This window comes from Aspergillus karnatakaensis (assembly GCF_047715665.1).
Source record: "Aspergillus karnatakaensis strain CBS 102800 unplaced genomic scaffold BJY04scaffold_48, whole genome shotgun sequence".
Classification (NCBI taxonomy): Eukaryota; Fungi; Ascomycota; class Eurotiomycetes; order Eurotiales; family Aspergillaceae; genus Aspergillus; species Aspergillus karnatakaensis.
Window position 1 is genome coordinate 39655 of NW_027395760.1, and position 16389 is coordinate 56043.

The 16389-nt window shown below is 51.8% G+C and overlaps 7 protein-coding genes across 7 annotated transcripts; 1 reads left to right on the top strand and 6 right to left on the bottom strand.

The window, feature by feature from the left end:
• Nucleotides 1-369: 369 nt before the first annotated feature.
• BJY04DRAFT_209403 (uncharacterized protein) lies at nucleotides 370-2966 on the bottom strand (the record flags this gene model as incomplete). Its single annotated transcript, XM_073714115.1, has 4 exons — nucleotides 370-1881; nucleotides 2010-2285; nucleotides 2428-2566; nucleotides 2617-2966. 4 exons carry the CDS (start codon nucleotides 2964-2966, stop codon nucleotides 370-372), a joined length of 2277 nt encoding a protein of 758 aa, XP_073567981.1.
• A 1254-nt stretch (nucleotides 2967-4220) lies between these two features.
• BJY04DRAFT_221314 (uncharacterized protein) lies at nucleotides 4221-4820 on the bottom strand (the record flags this gene model as incomplete). The annotated part of the gene is made up of 1 exon (XM_073717076.1): nucleotides 4221-4820. The coding sequence occupies one exon, from the start codon at nucleotides 4818-4820 to the stop codon at nucleotides 4221-4223; it is 600 nt and encodes a 199-aa protein (XP_073567982.1).
• Nucleotides 4821-5171: 351 nt separating this feature from the next.
• Nucleotides 5172-7550, bottom strand: BJY04DRAFT_221315 (ankyrin repeat-containing domain protein; the record flags this gene model as incomplete). The annotated part of the gene is made up of 1 exon (XM_073717077.1): nucleotides 5172-7550. The coding sequence occupies one exon, from the start codon at nucleotides 7548-7550 to the stop codon at nucleotides 5172-5174; it is 2379 nt and encodes a 792-aa protein (XP_073567983.1).
• Nucleotides 7551-7783: 233 nt separating this feature from the next.
• On the bottom strand, nucleotides 7784-8889 carry BJY04DRAFT_196390 (alpha/beta hydrolase). The gene has a single exon (XM_073712352.1). It carries the CDS (start codon nucleotides 8761-8763, stop codon nucleotides 7915-7917), a length of 849 nt encoding a protein of 282 aa, XP_073567984.1. The 5' UTR covers nucleotides 8764-8889; the 3' UTR covers nucleotides 7784-7914.
• A 483-nt stretch (nucleotides 8890-9372) lies between these two features.
• On the bottom strand, nucleotides 9373-10710 carry BJY04DRAFT_221317 (acyltransferase 3; the record flags this gene model as incomplete). The annotated part of the gene is made up of 1 exon (XM_073717078.1): nucleotides 9373-10710. The coding sequence occupies one exon, from the start codon at nucleotides 10708-10710 to the stop codon at nucleotides 9373-9375; it is 1338 nt and encodes a 445-aa protein (XP_073567985.1).
• A 638-nt stretch (nucleotides 10711-11348) lies between these two features.
• BJY04DRAFT_221318 (glycosyltransferase family 2 protein) lies at nucleotides 11349-12932 on the top strand (the record flags this gene model as incomplete). The annotated part of the gene is made up of 5 exons (XM_073717079.1): nucleotides 11349-11466; nucleotides 11516-11760; nucleotides 11810-12124; nucleotides 12179-12594; nucleotides 12662-12932. The coding sequence occupies 5 exons, from the start codon at nucleotides 11349-11351 to the stop codon at nucleotides 12930-12932; spliced, it is 1365 nt and encodes a 454-aa protein (XP_073567986.1).
• A 637-nt stretch (nucleotides 12933-13569) lies between these two features.
• Nucleotides 13570-16048, bottom strand: BJY04DRAFT_229908 (GMC family oxidoreductase; the record flags this gene model as incomplete). Its single annotated transcript, XM_073719160.1, has 10 exons — nucleotides 13570-13701; nucleotides 13767-13951; nucleotides 14010-14135; nucleotides 14183-14468; nucleotides 14517-14577; nucleotides 14629-15244; nucleotides 15296-15339; nucleotides 15394-15647; nucleotides 15700-15853; nucleotides 15906-16048. 10 exons carry the CDS (start codon nucleotides 16046-16048, stop codon nucleotides 13570-13572), a joined length of 2001 nt encoding a protein of 666 aa, XP_073567987.1.
• Between the last annotated feature and the right edge of the window lie 341 nt (nucleotides 16049-16389).

Below are 16389 nucleotides of genomic sequence, written 5' to 3' on the forward strand. Positions count from 1 at the left end.
GGGTATATTGACTATCAAGAAGATATTATGTGCGAGGTGGACTTGATATATGTTTAGACCCAAGCCGCCCTGCGCATACTTACGGGATGTGCTTCCTCGTGGTCATCTCTGAGGTCCTACCGTCATGGATACCGCTACAATGGCTATATTGTCCAGATCGCCATTTGAGAAAGATGATTGTAGTGGCGTGTGTCAGATATAATGGTGCCAATGACACCGGATTAGCGTGGTAAAGCTTCGCTTGTTCAGGAAAGAAACACTGTATTCGCGACGTGATAAGGACCAAAACCAACAAGGTACATGAAGTAGGGACACGAAGGAGAAGAAATAACGACGTGCCGTATAATTGAAGAGGAAAGGAAATGAACATTAACTGAGAAGTCTCGCTATCTGCGCCAGCCGTCGTCTATCTAGAGCCGTGAGAGGAGTATCGGTTCCATAAAAGCATCCAAGGCCATCGCGCAAGAGACCCTTAATCATTGGACCGGGTGACTGAGCATCAGATGTACCGAGCTTGTCAAAAAGAAAAGCGCAGTATGGTGGGTGTATATCTCGTTCACCGGAGGGCACACGGAGTAACGCGAACCGCCTGTCTTTAGAAACTTGAGGAACGTGGATGGCTGCAGGGATTGGCACGCCTTCCCTCGGCTCTAAAAAGGCCATACGGTGTGAAGACACGTAGATGTTCTCCTTGCATCGTGGGAAAGCTTTGGGTATCGAGACCCTGCATTTCCACAGACGCTCTGACAACGTGGCATTTCCAGGATCCTCAACCCAGCCGTCTGGCCGAGCCCAACCTATGCAGGTTATCAAGTGCAGGAATTTTTTCTTCGATGCCGCTTGTAACAGCTCTGGTAATGGAAGAAAGCGCAGCGGCGCGATCAGACCATCTGCAAGCTTGGTGGACCTAATCCTAGGGAATAGGTGAGATGGATCTAGGCCGGCCAGCCTTGCTAGGGCGGCAAACGCAACCTCAGAAGCCGTAACAAATGCTAGCTCTTTGGTCACCGTCCACTCGACGTAGTTGAAACCGGCTCGCCAGGTAAGACATGCGTAAACCAGCCTCGTGTCTTTGTGTACGGCATGATTGGACTGTCCCCATGCACGTCTGACCCTGTCGACGAAGCCACGCTCGATGACGAGTGGAGTCTTGTAATTGAACAGTTTCAGCATACGTAAAGCAGTCTCGACAATATTTTCCTCTCTGTCTAGGGCACTCAATAGAATAGCCAAATCATGTGCTGATTCCGGCAGTGACAGCCATCCAAACTGAACTTCCACTCCGGTTTGCGCCCGAATTGCAAGGTATTTGCGCCAGTTTTCCCCAGTAATGTCCCCCTCCCCAGCCATGTTCCTTGAATTGTTAGAGGGCGTTGGGGTTGGAGTTATGGTTGGGCTTCGTGAAGGTGATGGTGCATGAAATCTGTCGATTGCTACAATGTCAGCGTCCGATTCGTCCTCCACAGTGGCCTGGTACTTTTTTGACTGTATGGAAGGTGGTAAGGCTTCTGGCTGCGGCTCGGATGTAGCAACATATCCCATTGCAACATCTGGAGGTATGACCAGGAATTCGGGCTTGATCTCGGGCTCCGGACTACTAGCTGCCGAGAGCTGTTCTGCGGTAGCACCAGGAGCCTCCGAAGCAGTTAGAGGTATGTCGAGGTAGCTGTGAGGCGAATGAACGGGCTCAGGCTCGACAAGCTCGATACTGTTGTGGGAAAGCAGACCTGGAAAGTCCGGTCCCGCTGCGGCTCGTAGACTGTCGAGGATATGGTGCTGGAAAATGTCTCTGGCCCAGTCACAGATCAAGTCGACAATCAGAAGCAATTGCAGCGCTGAGTCATGTCGAAGAATTGACCCGTGCCAAAGATCAATGACTCTCTGTAAGGGACGTCAGTTTATCTTGCGAAGGGTACTTACATGCCAAGGTAGAGACCTACTATGCGGCTGCGGTTTGGCACGCAAGCGTACACCCTCCATTCGTCGCCACGATTCGCCAGAAACCATACCATTGGGTCCAGCTGCACTCCAGTAGCTGCTTGGAGACTTCGTTGTAGGCCGAGCATGGCGCGAATGGGAAAGACAGTTTGCCGCTCAATCGATTCAAAGCCGACTGTGTTCTTCTCGGATTTTGCCTCGATAACCAGGAATGGGAAATACAGGTCCATGTCCGCATCTTCACCCAGCACGGTTGATAGAATACTTGGATTCGCTGCCAGCAGTTGTTCCAATTCATGGGTGCGCCCCAGTCCGAGGACCCGGTCTGGCCTGTGGTGGGCGAGCATCTTTTTTTGAATTTCCGGCATTGATCGGTCGACGACTGTGCAGCTTGCTTTGTGGGCAAATACGTTTTGTCGTTCTGGCTGTGGAGCGCTACATCAGCACATCAGAGTGATTTGAATTCCTTCGACGCAATGTACAACTCACCAGTAACTTTGCTCTCACATGCTCTTCGCACTGGCAGAGTAATCTTCTCTGGCGCATGCTTTGCAGCCTCGCTGCCGAAGCCTCGCACGTCGGGACGGCGTGAAAATCCGAAATCCAACGACGATTCCTGCACACATGGCTATCTCTCGAATCAGCCGTGTCTCCGCTACGTTCTATCATGGCACCTACCAGTCCACCTCCATATCAAACCGCTTCAAAACAAGGTGTTCCGTTTTAAGTCTCCACGTTTCCTCGTTGGCAAAGGATGAACGGAGGGAATGTGCCTCGCTAACCAGCATTTCCACGTTGTTTGACATTTTGGATAAATGGATCAACCTCGCGTGGCCGCCAGCCGCGCCACGAGAAGAATACTCATCGTACTGAATCTTCTCCATATCGCGCACGATGCCAAAGATGGAGGTATACTTTGGTGGCCAGTCACGCCGTCGGACTGGGCCTTCGATCGATATGTCATACTTTCGAATGAGGACATGTTGCTCGTTGGGGCGCAGCTTTCTCGACGTGCGTTTAGGCGGCATTCTTTTGAGAGCAGTTGCCGGTCAAGAAAACAATTGCTGATACTAAAGAACTTGAGTCTGTAGGTCAAAAGCTCCGCTCCATTCATCGGGCACGGTCTTTATGTCGGTAGATGATGATTTAGCCGCTACCGCCGTCAGGGCGATGTTTCATGTCGACTGATCGCTTGGGCTCTGGGTGAAAAGAGGGGAATGGTTCCCAAGAGCTGCTAAAAATAACGTGATACTGAATGTGCCGCACGATCCGAACCTAAACCAACGATTGGCTGTGGATTCTTGAACATTCCATCCTGGCCCACCGGGAGGACACCTATCTGGAGGGATTGCATGTCTAGTCTGACTAGTGCCTTCGCCAACACTAGGGTGTCCATCTTATATCGTGATTGGCCCTCAAATGGCCTTGCATCGGTCGCTCGCCAGTTTGAGATGCAGATATTGTGGGATCCCGAGCGTCGGGCCGTCAGTAAAGATATTTAACTATAGACCATCAACGAAGGCAGTGCGTTGTGAAGATACCCAAACAGCCGTATGTCCGGGATTTTCAATCACAATGATAAAAACAACTTTGATCAACAGAACAGAATGATGTCGCAACTGGAGAAAACTGCAAATTGGATTTTGATATCCACGGGGCAGGTGCGATGATCGATCAAGCGTAGGGCAAGAGGTGCAAACCACAAAAGCACTTGCAGTACGCAGACAGTGCTCACTTGGCTCAATGCCACTTGTGAAATGCTGCAGCTCAACTTCGCTGCCCCTCCATCAGGGCAACGTGCACCTCCTACGCCCCCATGGCGCCCTTGGTCTCAGGATCGTTTAGCTTTCGTCCCTATATGAGTATCTCAGAGCAACATTCGCCCAAAAATGAAGAAGAAGCTTGAGCAGGTGAAAGAAGCAAGACAGGCCGCAAGAGGCCTAATGAAGGTTTCAAGGACCTCGGGATGAAAATATATATACCCACCATCTATCTTCAATTTGTTGACAAGCTCATTCAAATCGTAGCTAATGTAAGGTTAAACGAAAAAGCTCCGATCAACAAAGCACCGCTGGTAAGCCCTCTTCTCTCTGTAAAGATCCTTCTGTGCCCGGGCCTGTAATTGTACATTCCTCTCAGAACTGCAGCCACATTCCAACTATTCCTTGGGTCTACAAGAGCATGGGTGGCACGCGTTGACCGTGGTAATCTATCAACAATAGCGCGCGATATCATAGATTGCACCCCTTTATTAAATATGCACAACAAACCAACCTCAATCGCTATAAATAATAAACATCCCCCTCAAAGCTCATAACCGTAGACATGGCCAGCCCACGCGACATATCATCCCACAACCCCCAGATAGCAAAGACCGAGCACTTGAACCACGGTTCCTGTTCGCCGTCGCCATCCTCGTCTTCATCATCATCCTCATGCTTAACCCCCCAATGGGCATTCACAGTCTTGACCCACCACTGATGCCCAAAATGGCTCCAATACTGGTCAAAATACACCGCAGGATCGTCAACTGGATTAACATTTCTCATTCGCCAGACAACATCCTCGTCAATAACTACACAGAAATCCGTACACATTTCAGACTGCGATCTGTCTCGATTTTCGAGGTACGACTGGAAGTGCTTGCGCACGTCGTCCAGTGACAACCCGTCGAAGCGGGTCTGGTCATCCATAATAACCGGTTGATATTCATCCTGGTCATCATGTTTCTTCATATCATCGACAAACAACGCGTTGATAACCTGGAGAATGGTGGGGAAGTGGGTCTCTGATACAGGCGAGTAGGTTGTGCGGTAGATGACGAGACCATATGGGAGGTTGGGTCTGCCCAGCAGAGCGGTCAAGGGGCGAGGGGTCCGCATTTTTGTCGGTTGAGCAGTGAGGGACGAAGGACTTCTGTTGTGTAGGAGAAGATCGAAAACATGAAAAGGGGGAATAGGTCAAACTTAGGGTTGTATCTAGGAAGACTCTGCGCCAAAGCCCCCACTCTAGGTGTTGGTTCATGCTAGCTGTCTATGGTTAAGCAACAAGTATTGATCTAGTCTCTTGACATGTGGATGGGAGTTGCTGGGGGTTGGCTACGGTGCGATTTGCTACAGAAGGAAGCACATTGTTGAAAATGATATTTAGCCCCCGAGTATTAGACCCAAGGGACGAAGTGCTTTTTGGTCTAATCAGCCTAGCATAAGGAGTCTTCAGATAACTGTCCTCGTCTAGCTTCTCGTCCGACATGGAACAGGTATACCACATGGTTCTTTAGCTAAACTGCCTCCATCCTCCCCAGTCAAACCCGTGGCACACTTATCTGCATCTTCAAATCCCCTAAATCGAACCTCAAACTGCTCCCGTACCTTCTCACAGTCGTCCAGTAACAACATGCTCCTCAAAGTATCATTCTGACAGAGCTCATATGCCGACAGACCCGCGTTATTCCTAACATCCGTTCTGGCTCCATGATATAGCAACAACTCAACAATCCTCTTGATGACAGGGTCGAGACAGTCTGCTACCGCAAGCTTGACAGCATACATGAGCGGCGTGTATCCCTCGTCGTCTTGAGCATTGACATCCGCACCATGAAAGAGAAGGACCTCGCAGAGTTCCGCACGGTCAGGTTTTTGGGAATTCTCTAAATTCGACAGGATGTGTAGGAGTGGTGTTTTACCCTTGTTGTCGCGCTCATCGATCCTCGCCCCGGCCTGTATCAGATATTTCCATGCTCTAAGGCTGGTGTCTTCAATATGTAACGCTGTTCGGCCGTGGTTGTCTTTGATGTTGGGATCTGCACCGTGCCTGAGGAGTAGTGCGATGGGAGGGGTTGTTTCCGATTCATCTGCCGAGCCCCAGTGTGATGGTCTTTCGGTGTGGTACTCGCTTAGGACAGTATGGATGGGAGGGATGCCTTTATTATCCTTCGTATCTGGAGAGACACCGTGCTTGAAAAGGAATAGCAAAGCATCTTTATCGAATGAAACTCCGCCAACAGCGTGGTGGATTGCTGTCTGGCCCGTGTTGTCCCGCTCGTAGATATTGGCTCCATTTGCAACAAGTATTTCGACCAGGGCAGCGCATTTTGGATTAACCTGTAGCGCGAGGTGCAAGGCAGTCATGCCATCTTTCTCAATAGCGTGAATATCTGCGCCAGCCTCAATGAGAGCGTTGGCTATGCTTAGCGCGGAAGCGATCTCCTTTTCTTCACTCAAATATGTCGCACAGAGACACAGGAGGGGTGTGTACTGTCTAGAATCCCGGGGGTTTGGAGCTGCACCTGCGCTTAGAAGTTCTTGGACTGCATCTGCCATGTTCTTTATCGTGGCGCAATGCAGTGGCGTAGATCCATCACGGTCAGGCAAGTTTATATCAGCACCATGTTGCAAGAGGAGCTGCAGATCCGATGAGTCGAAGTCGGAATTCACGAGTTCATGCAAGGCTGTCCGCTTGGCGTGTCCCTGTACGTTTACATCAACGCCGTGGTCCAGTAAGGCCTTGAGAGCACGATGCTTCTTGTGCGCGACTGCCATCTGCAGTGGCGGCGCCCGGACCCCCATGGTAGGACTGGACTCATCGTGGCCGGCAACGGCAGCATCGGCCCCCCTGTTCAGCAGACTTCGAACCAAACCATAGTTATCATGAGTAACCGCGATTTGAAGCGCATTTCCCCAATTAATATCAATACTCGAGTCGATAGTGCCACCGTCCGCAGCAATACACACACCAAGCGCGATAAATCCATGTAACAAAGCCGTAACCGCCGCAGTCCTCTTCGAACTAGCTATTGACGACTTCGACAGTTTTTTGCTGTTCCTCTGCTGCCGGTACAAGGCGTAGTGATGCAATGCCGCTCTCCGCCCTACAAGCCTTCTCGAGATATATCGCAATTCAACCGTCTGAAACTCCTTTCGCGGGCTGTTTGTATCCATGTAGATGCGCACCCAGTCTTCCTCTCTAGTCTCGAGAAGATACACCAGGTCGCTCTTTGCACCGAGTTCCACCAGTGCCGCCTCAGCCTCAGTAGACCCGTAATGCCTCGCAACGCCCAGCGGCGTGCGTCCCCAGTCATCAAGCGCATTGAGGTACGCCCCGTTCTGTAAAAGGAAATGCATCATCTCAACCTGGTTCCCAACAGCGGCGGAGTGCAGCATCGTCCACCCCCACTTTCTATTCCGAAAATGAATGTAGTCAAGTAAGAGTTCCACGATGGCTTTCTGGCCGTAGAAGGCAGCCCAATGGATTCCCATTTGGAAAGCGCGACCTATATCTTCTTCGAATTTTTGCGACGCTTTGCAGTCGAAAGCGGCTAATTGGGTTTTATCCAGGTTGGCGTATTTGTTGATATGTGTCAAAATCAAGCCGGGTTGGCCTCGCTGAACGAGGATCTCGAGTCCAGACCGTTGCAGACCTGCACCTGTGAGTTCGTGGTCATCTTTGATAATGGTGTTGAGATACTCTGCGCGAGACAGGCGACGAGTTCTTTGTGTTGCGAGATCTGTGATGGTGCGGCATCCGGCTAGTTTGAGGTTGTAGTAGTCCAGTATTGGAAGGTAGTCTAGAATTTGGAGGATGAGCTCGACAGGAAGATTCGCGAACTTCATCGTGTGGTCTCGGAGTGAGGGCAGAAAGGGAGAAGAGAAAAGGTTCGAGCAGAGGTTAGAATTTTATGCCAGGGTCGCAGCAACAGTGTGTCTGGCCCCCGTGCAGGTGGACGGCTCAGCCGCCGCACAGTCATTGCAGTAGGCACCAAGAGCGCCACCGCTGCCTAGTCCGCCTCTTGGCTTTATCTATCAACGTGGTGACCCTGCAGGAGCTACTTCCCATAAGATCATGTCTTTCTTAACAGCAAAGAGCTGAAGGTTTTCTGATTCACATGCCCCGTCTAGCAACCCCGTCTAGCAAAGCCCAATGGAATATAGTTTTTTGTCTCACTTCTGCCCCCTGTTACTGATGCTACCTGGATTATTAGCCTTTGACTGGGCCTTGCAGAAAGTCAACAATATAGTCAATGCCCTCCGGTTCTTTGATCCAATGGCCATCCCTCTCCGCCCCAACATACTCTTTCCACTCAACATCAGTAAGAACACTTTTGAAAACACCAAACGCCTGTCGACCTAGTGCCACAGAGACCCACTCATCATCAGTGCCATGTCCTAGCAGAACGGGCGTCATGAGGACCTCTAGCTCTTCCCCAGAGCTAAAAGCCCCGTGCTGCTGCTCTCCGACCCCAATCCTCCCAGCACAATAATCTGCTATCGCGCGCAGAACGTCTTCCCTCCCAACTCGCTCAGACCGATCGTCCAACTCTCGAACAGCCCTCTCCATCTCATGCGTAAACGGCAACCACCCACAGAACCCAAAAACACCCCCAAGCCGTCCTTTGACCCTTCCCCTCGCACAAAATAATGCCCACAGAGCCGTCGCCATCCCCTGGCTAATCCCACCAAGATAAACTTTCCGGGAATCACCACCAACAGCCTCAATCTCCCTCTCAATTAACCCCAGAACGTAAGAAACCGACTCCCTCAGCCCGTCAAGCTGACCCTCCTGTCTTTCAGTAATATCTGATATCGAGTAAGCGTCAAACCAAGCACACAGCTCTTCCTGGAATAGTTCGCTCCATCGATCACGCGAGGTAGGGAAGACCCAGCGGAAGTGCGGGAGGGATTCTGGGAGGTTCTTCCCGCTTGATGTGGAAGAGGAGAAGAGTTCTTCGGCGAATTCGGGGCCGTTGCTGCCTCGGCCGTGAAGGAGGATCGCGGTGTGGGTGTGGGTTGTACTTGGGGGATGGATATGTGGGGGCGGGAAGGACATTATTATGGTGGTTTCACTTTGCGGATTGGGTATACAGTGACAATTTGGTGAGATAGACAGCGATGGGGGTTCTAGCTCTGGGGGTGGTGGTGGGAGCGAGCAGAGTTGAAATCGTGGCGGAGCTACAGGTGCGCGCTTAGCTATGTGTCATCCATTGACTGAGCTAACATTGTGTCCAATCATTGTTCCTGGACGTTGCACCATGGAGTGTAACTTACGTACAGGTATTGGAGATGGGATATGCGTCAAAGGACAATTTTATATATTCCTTGATCACCTGCATTTCTTCCATATTGCCTGGTCCCAAGCTTTTCACCTTAACGAATGTAACAGAGATGGAATAGCGAAGACTGCTATCATCCTCAGCGTGGTGGCCCTCACCTGAAGCAGCTCGATACATCAAAAGAAAGCACCCAAGGTCTTGAACTCGCAAACCGAGCGGTAGGCTGATAGAATCCAACCAGACTCTCAATCTAGCATAACTCGACGCCGGCCATTGCGTGCTTTGCGGCACGTCTCCAGATGCTCCGAAAGACCAAAGTCAGCGCCAGAGGAATCAGGTGTCAAGCTACACCTTCCATAACAATCCCCTCCACCCTCCATCCTCAATCAATCAACCTTTTCAACCACCCCCTTCCTTTCCAGAAACCTCTCCTCCACCCGATCAACAACCGCAAAACACCTAACAAGCACCGCATTCAACACCTCCGCCCCAACAAGCACAATCCCCGCAATAGCCACGCCGGACCCAACCCAAGCCCCCCAAAACGCCCCCGGCAACTCCCCAGCCCGATGATCCTCCGGATACTCCTGCCCCGCAAGCGCTCTAAAAATCCCATCGCGGAACGGCTCTCGCCAGATATTAAACGCGAGAATATGCAAGATGTAGATCCCCAGATGCAGACGTCCGAGATACTGCAGCGGGGCAGTGAGGAACGGCCGCTGGAAGAGTCTGTTGTTTGCAATTGCGTATACGAATGCTACAGCGCCGATGGCTTGCCATGTGAAGCGCTGGTCGACGTAGATGTTGTATCTGGTCCAGTGTCGGGTTCTAATCGGGTCCAGGAAGGCGTATTCGGGTGGCAGAGAGCCTTCGCCGTTTAGGCAGAGGAAGTAGAGGCCGATTAGGAGTGAGGGGTAGCTGAGGAGGTTTGTGTGTGTTGATTTTGGTTTTGGATGGGGGATTGATGGTGTGGTTGAGTGGGATGCAGTTTTCGTGGGTGTAGATGTTGGTGTCGGAGAGCTAGAGGTAAGCTCGGCGAGATGGACCCCAGAGATAAAGCTGAACGTATCCCAGTTGCCGTACCAGAGATGGAAGCACGAAATAGCGGTAAGAATGCATAGACGGGCGTCTCGGCGGAATGGCGATAGAGCAAGGATTGCCAGAAAGACCGCATACGACCCGCGGAACTCGAGCGACATTGTCCATACCTGGTCGTTCAGCCCTCTGTTCCAGAGAAAGTCGACGATGTTCATGTTATCAGCGACATAACCGACAGCATTCGTCGTGTGTATCCATAGGATTGTCCAGATTGAGGCGCCAGGCGGGTAGGTGATCCAGTGCTGCCCGAGGAAATTGAGGTTGAAGAAGAATACCAGCTCACACAGAACAGCGAGGATTATGACAGGGATATAGAGGCGAATTGGCCGGCGGAAGATCGCTCTTCGTACACGAAGTAGGAATTCGAATGTCCTGCCGGTGTCTCGAACCTTGAGTAGACCAAGCGACAGGGAGTATCCTGAGAGGACCATGAACAAGGGAACCATAGAATGGCTCGCCCAGAGCAGGCGAAACGGCGGCAGCTGAATCCATAGCCTGTTCTCCTCTGGCGGGCTGTCCCAGAACGAACGCTCGTGATCGTTGATGAAGCCTTTGAAGTAGTGGTTGAATGCGACCAGGAAAGCGGCCATGCCCTTGAGGCCGTCGACCCAGAGGACTCGCGCCATGTCGCAGAATACGTGGTGAACTGGATCGATTTCGCTGTCGAAGATTCTTAAACCTGGCCCACGATTCGGACGCCGAAAAGCTAGCTTGTTGACTGACGAATAGATGATCTGATCTGATATGTCGTGTGCAAGGACATGGATAGTCCCACGATCAACAAGGCCAGAACCAAGCTATTGGGCGCCACCACGGCGAGGGAACCGATCTCGGCCAATACCGAGATGCTGGGTGGTTTGCATCTCGTCAAAAAATCTTAGAACAAGGAACTCGATCGATCTACGTCTCCACTGCCGCGAAATTATTGGGCCCGGTGGGTGATTTGCATGAAGGAAATCGGTAGCCGTGCCGATCACGCCAACACCGAGCTGAGCCGATGCCCCTTGTTGGCACCCAACACGGCGGATCATTGCTTATCATGAGCTTTACTTGCTAGCGGTGAGGATGGAGGGGCTGAATGCACCAAGATCTGGCGCTCAAGGCGTGTTGTGACTGGTCCCGACGGAGTGACATCAGTCCAGATCCCTACGGCATCGGCATCTGTTGTCGCGGAGGATAAATTCCCGGCAAAGGCCCCTGCAAGGTCGACCGAGTTTGCGAATGCAATTGCAGAACTGTCTGGCTGCACTCATTACGCGGCAAAATGGCAGAGAAGACTAAAGTCTCCGCGACTCCGGGCTTCCACCACACCAGCAAGCTGTATGATATTTTGGAGTACAACTGGGTTGTATTCCCATTGACCCATCTGGCCACATATTTCTGTATGTCGCATGAATACATATCGCCGGATATTTGCTAATTCCGAGATAGTGCTCCGCGAACTAGTCAAAGTCACAGGGTACTATGCCCTGGTCACCCAGGATGATGCATGGGAAACCAGCACCACCATCCATTTCGTCATGAACATCTTCTTCCTTATCGCTCAGTTTCCTCCCTATGCTTCTGTATGGGGAATGTGCCTCCCCTTACGACCCCGTGAGAACAAGGAGAACCCGAAATCAAGAACCTTCAAGACGTTGAGGGTTTGCCTTGTTACCAAGGGGACAAATTTCGATGTAAGTCTAGCGTTCGCCCAACTGGCAAGGCCATACTGATAGTATGTAGACGGTGATAAAGTCAACAAAGCATTGGGACAACCTCCAACACCCCCAGATCCAGTTCCACGCCCTGGTCGACAGCGGCAACGGGTCCAAGTTTGAAGGACACCTGCCCTCGTACATCAACATCGATGACGTGCCAGACTCATTCGAGGTCAAAAACGCAAAATACAAAGCTCGGGCCCTCGAATTCTTCCGGCGCAAGCACAACCTCACCAAAGAAGACTGGGTCTTGCATCTAGACGAGGAATCCGAAATCGACGACTACGTGATCGAGACCTGCCTGGACTTCATCGAGCGCGGGAACGCCCAGGTCGGCATGGTATACTACCCCCTCGCCGAAACCCAGTTAAAAGTAATCACTAACATACAACAGGGCACAATCTACTACAACGGCGCCAGCCACTGGGACAACGCCCTCCTCTCCACTGCTGAAGCGCTGCGCATCGCCGAAGACTTCGGCCGCTTCCAACTCCCTGTTCGACTCTTCAACCGCCCGCAACTCGGCTGGATGCACGGCTCCTGGATCCTGATCAACGGCGAGGTAGAAAACAAAGTAACGTGGGACACGGCCTGCGTAGCCGAGGACTTCTGGTTCGCGTACCAGGCCGCGGCGCTCGGGTACAAGTTTGGGTGGCTGCATGCGATTGTGCGCGAGCAGCCGCCTTGCACGATCAGCGACTTCTTCAAGCAGCGCCGGCGCTGGTATACGGGGATTTTGTCGATTGAGAGCGTTATTGTCAAGTTTATGCTTGTTTCGTCGCTTGTGGGGGTTGCTTGTTTCTTTTTCTAGTATGTCTCCCCTACTTAGGTTCCGAGGTTGCTTTCTTGAATTAAATGGTGCTAACGGATGATACAGTCCTATTTTTGGAATGTTTGGGTACCGCGTTAAGTTGCCCCCGTGGTACTTCTCTTGGGTTCTGTGGAATGATACGACGCATATTCATGCGGCGCTGTTTTCTTCGATTATTCAGGATATGACGATGACGGATATCTCGTGGGTGGATGTGGCGGTCCATGCGGGCAAGACTGTTGTTCTCTCGCCGGTCATTCACTTCATGCAGACTGCAGCGCTGGTTTCTTCGGTTTTCTCGCCGTCGAGAGGGTTTAATGTTATTAATAAGATATAAGACTCAGCAGCACGGGGTGGGGATATTGTTAGGAGTTCTGGATGACGAGCATATGGGTGGTGTAGTTAGATACGAATAAACAAGAAAATATATTTCGTGACCTGAGTTTCTAATTTCCACCATCTATCGCCGGGAGAGTGTCTTTCTAAAGCAGGGTTGATGGATATAATTCCGAATATATATAACCGGGGGAGTGTAAACATCAAGACCGGTGAGGACCCACCAGTACATAAAAGTAGATTGTGAACAAGCTTCAGAATCCTATATCAGATGACTTAGATCTGATGTAACCAGTCCAACTCGCGCAGGAGTGCTGCTTTGAGCCGAGTCCCTCGAGCCAATATCTCGACAGCATTCGATAGTCTGAGACTTAGGGATCGGCTGTAAATCGCCCTACTAGATAGACACTCTGGTGTCATGGAACCGTTTTGCTCGTGCCGTGCTCTTTTAGACGGCTAGGTGAGCTGGTTTCAACAATATGGGATTCCTCCAAGGCAATATGAAACTTGCTGACACGGGTGAAGAACGAAGATGGCTATTTCATTCTGACAGTATAGAATAGTCCGCATGGATAGCATCGAACATCATAGCAGGCAAAGGCAAAGTCACAGACACATCAACCAGAGACTGCGCATTCTCACAGCCTGGAGAGATTAACAAATTCCCCCGGAGCATGATACTCGGGAACCTCCATCTTCAGCGCATCGCCAGAGTACCCAAGATCCTCAGCGACAAGGACAGCGCATTTCTCGCCGATGAGCAGGGCAGTCTGCGACAGCATTAGCATCCATTCTCTCTCAAAGCTCAGCATCCAAAGACGGGGACGATACGTACGCTGAAAGTATTACACCCAACATTATCCGGACAGATCGACAGATCGCAGACCTTGAGTCCCTTGACGCCGTGGACGTTCAACCGCTCATCCACGACGCCGCCGTGCGGCGCGATGTTGCTACCTTCGCGGGGCGCCATGCTGCATGTTCCGAGGGAGTGCCAGGTTGTTTCGACGTGGCGTTGGACTGGATTGTTAGTACGGGTATACCGGGATAAACGACTGTGATAAGGGTAAGGGCTTACCCCATTTCTCGACATGCTCGATATCCTCCTTGGAGTACTCGAGGTGGCTGCGCTCTTCCCACTTGTTGGAGTTGAGGCTTGTGGCGACGGCTTCTTTGCCGGGTTCGAGGGGATGGGACCAGGATCCTAGTATCTCGGTCAGACAAACCAAAGTATTAAGGCATGGTACTTACCGTGTTGAATACCAGCGGAAAGATGGTTCGGTCCGGCGTATGCCTTGGTCGTGGCAAGGTCGAGGTCTTGGGAGCGGACAGGGGAGTTGTACGCGAAGTGAGGGTGCATGCTTGTCACTTCACCAGCATACGAGCTCATGCGACGGGCAGTCTCACGAGACTTAATATATCCCCACACCATAGCGGCCATGTCGCGCTTGTCGTTCATAAACCCGGCGTCGAAATCAGGGACCGCATAGGGGTCAGCGGAGGTGATATGGGTTGAGCCACGTGAGAATGGGTATTCCTGATTCAGTTAGCATAATCCAAGAACATTTGTGGAGTAGGTACAAACCAAGAAATGGAACATAGTAAAGAACTTCCCCGGCGGCATAAGCATATGGTCACCGAACCATCTATTCCCACATCAGCACTGCACCCCAAATGCAATAAATTAGCCAACTCACCCCGAAATCACCGAATAATGCATCACCGGCTTATCCGGTTTATTCTTAAAATACGACTCCCACCCATCAACAAAGTCCGGCGTCGGCCACTTCTTGAACTCCTCCAACTCCCTCTCCGTCGGCCTTATCTTAACGCCCGCATCAATCCCATTCGTCGCCAACGGCCCCGTCCCCTTGATATTCCACTCCTGGAACACCCTCTTCTGCACCTTCGGATCACCCCTCAGGAAGTCATCAAACGTCTCAACATCCGGCTTGGCCCGGTACGTCGAGAACGTTAGATAATGGTCCTGGAAGTTCTTCCCGACGCCGGGGAGGTGCACGAGGGGTTTTACGCCGGCGCGGCGGAGTTTCTCCGTGTCTCCGATTCCGGAGCGCTGCAGGATGAGCGGGGAGCTGAGGGTGCCGCCGCTGACGATGATTTGTTTGCGGGCGCGGAAGATGCGGCGGGGAGGGTCGTTGCCGCCGAGCGGTTTCGTTGGGACGGTTTGCACGCCGACGGCGCGGCCGTTTTCGATGATGATCTTTTCGACCTTCGTGTTGCATTGCAGGTGCAGGTTGGAGTGTTTGGCGCGCGTGCTGTGGATGTAGGCGTGGGCGGCGTCGCTGCGGCGGCCTGTTGTAAAGAGTTAGTGGTATATATCAGAGTGGAAGCGGAAGGGCTTACCAGTGTCACGGTTGATCCACTTGAGCCAGTGCTCAGCTCCGTGGCTAGGGTAATGTTAGATACCTAGGTGGCTATAAGACGTGGGGTGATAACCATACCCAGTCTTCAAGTCCTGCAGGTCATCGGTGACAGGAATACCTTGCGACTCGGCGGCTTTGAGGAAGTCCTGAGCGATAGGGTAGGTATGGTTGCCGAAGGAGACCTTGATGGGTCCTTCAAAGCCGTGGAGCTCAGGATTGTTACAGGCGCGTTGGTACGTTTCATGCTTCTTCATGAGGGGGAGCAGCTCCTCTGTGGTCCAGCCTTTGGCTTGGAAGTCGTCGTAGTCGGAGGCTGAGGCACGGGTGTACATCTGGGTGTTTTAGTATCAGATACATATTGAGTAGAGAGAGTGCAGGGCATACCATGAAGTTGATTGAGCTACCACCACCGAGAATGTTCGCACAGGGCACAATAGCCTGACGGCCATCGAGATGCTCCGATGGGCGAGAGTGGTAGAAAGAAGCGGTCTTGGAGTCGAGCTTCATGTTGATGGGGTAGATGCCAGGACGGTAGACCCTGTCTAGAGTGAGCATCAATTTGCGTAGCTGTGCTCCGAGGTGGGAGTTACCATGGATTGTTGAGATTGTTCTCTCCAGCCTCAATCACAAGCACCGACAGGTTGTGATCGAGGTTGGCGAGACGGCCAGCAGGGACACATCCCGAACTGCCGCCTCCACAGATGATGATGTCGACCTCCTCAGGGATGGTCATGATGAAGGATTGTACAATCTGAGACTGGAGATTCCCTTTTGCTGATTGTTCCAAGAGAAACCCAGAGCAGGCCCTGGTTCAGGGGCATGTATCGTGACTGCGGAAGTCCTTTATATGCCCGGCTGTTCCCCGCTCTTCATATATGGTCGTATGAACTATCCTCTCTGTGCACCATTCACGACCACTGCTGCTCAAGCTCCTATGCTTCCCCGCGCAAGGTGAGGAGATTGCGGGGGTACGTCCGACGACTGGATCTATCAACACATCTAGACCTCACCTTCACCCCGCGTTTCCAACGGGTTGAACGTAAATCCCCGCATATCTCAAGTACTAGCGTGTCT

What these genes read in the sequence shown, in the direction of transcription:
- BJY04DRAFT_196390 (XM_073712352.1), bottom strand. Translation starts at nt 8,763, where the DNA reads ATGTCCTTCCCGCCCCCACATATCCATCCCCCAAGTACAACCCACACC.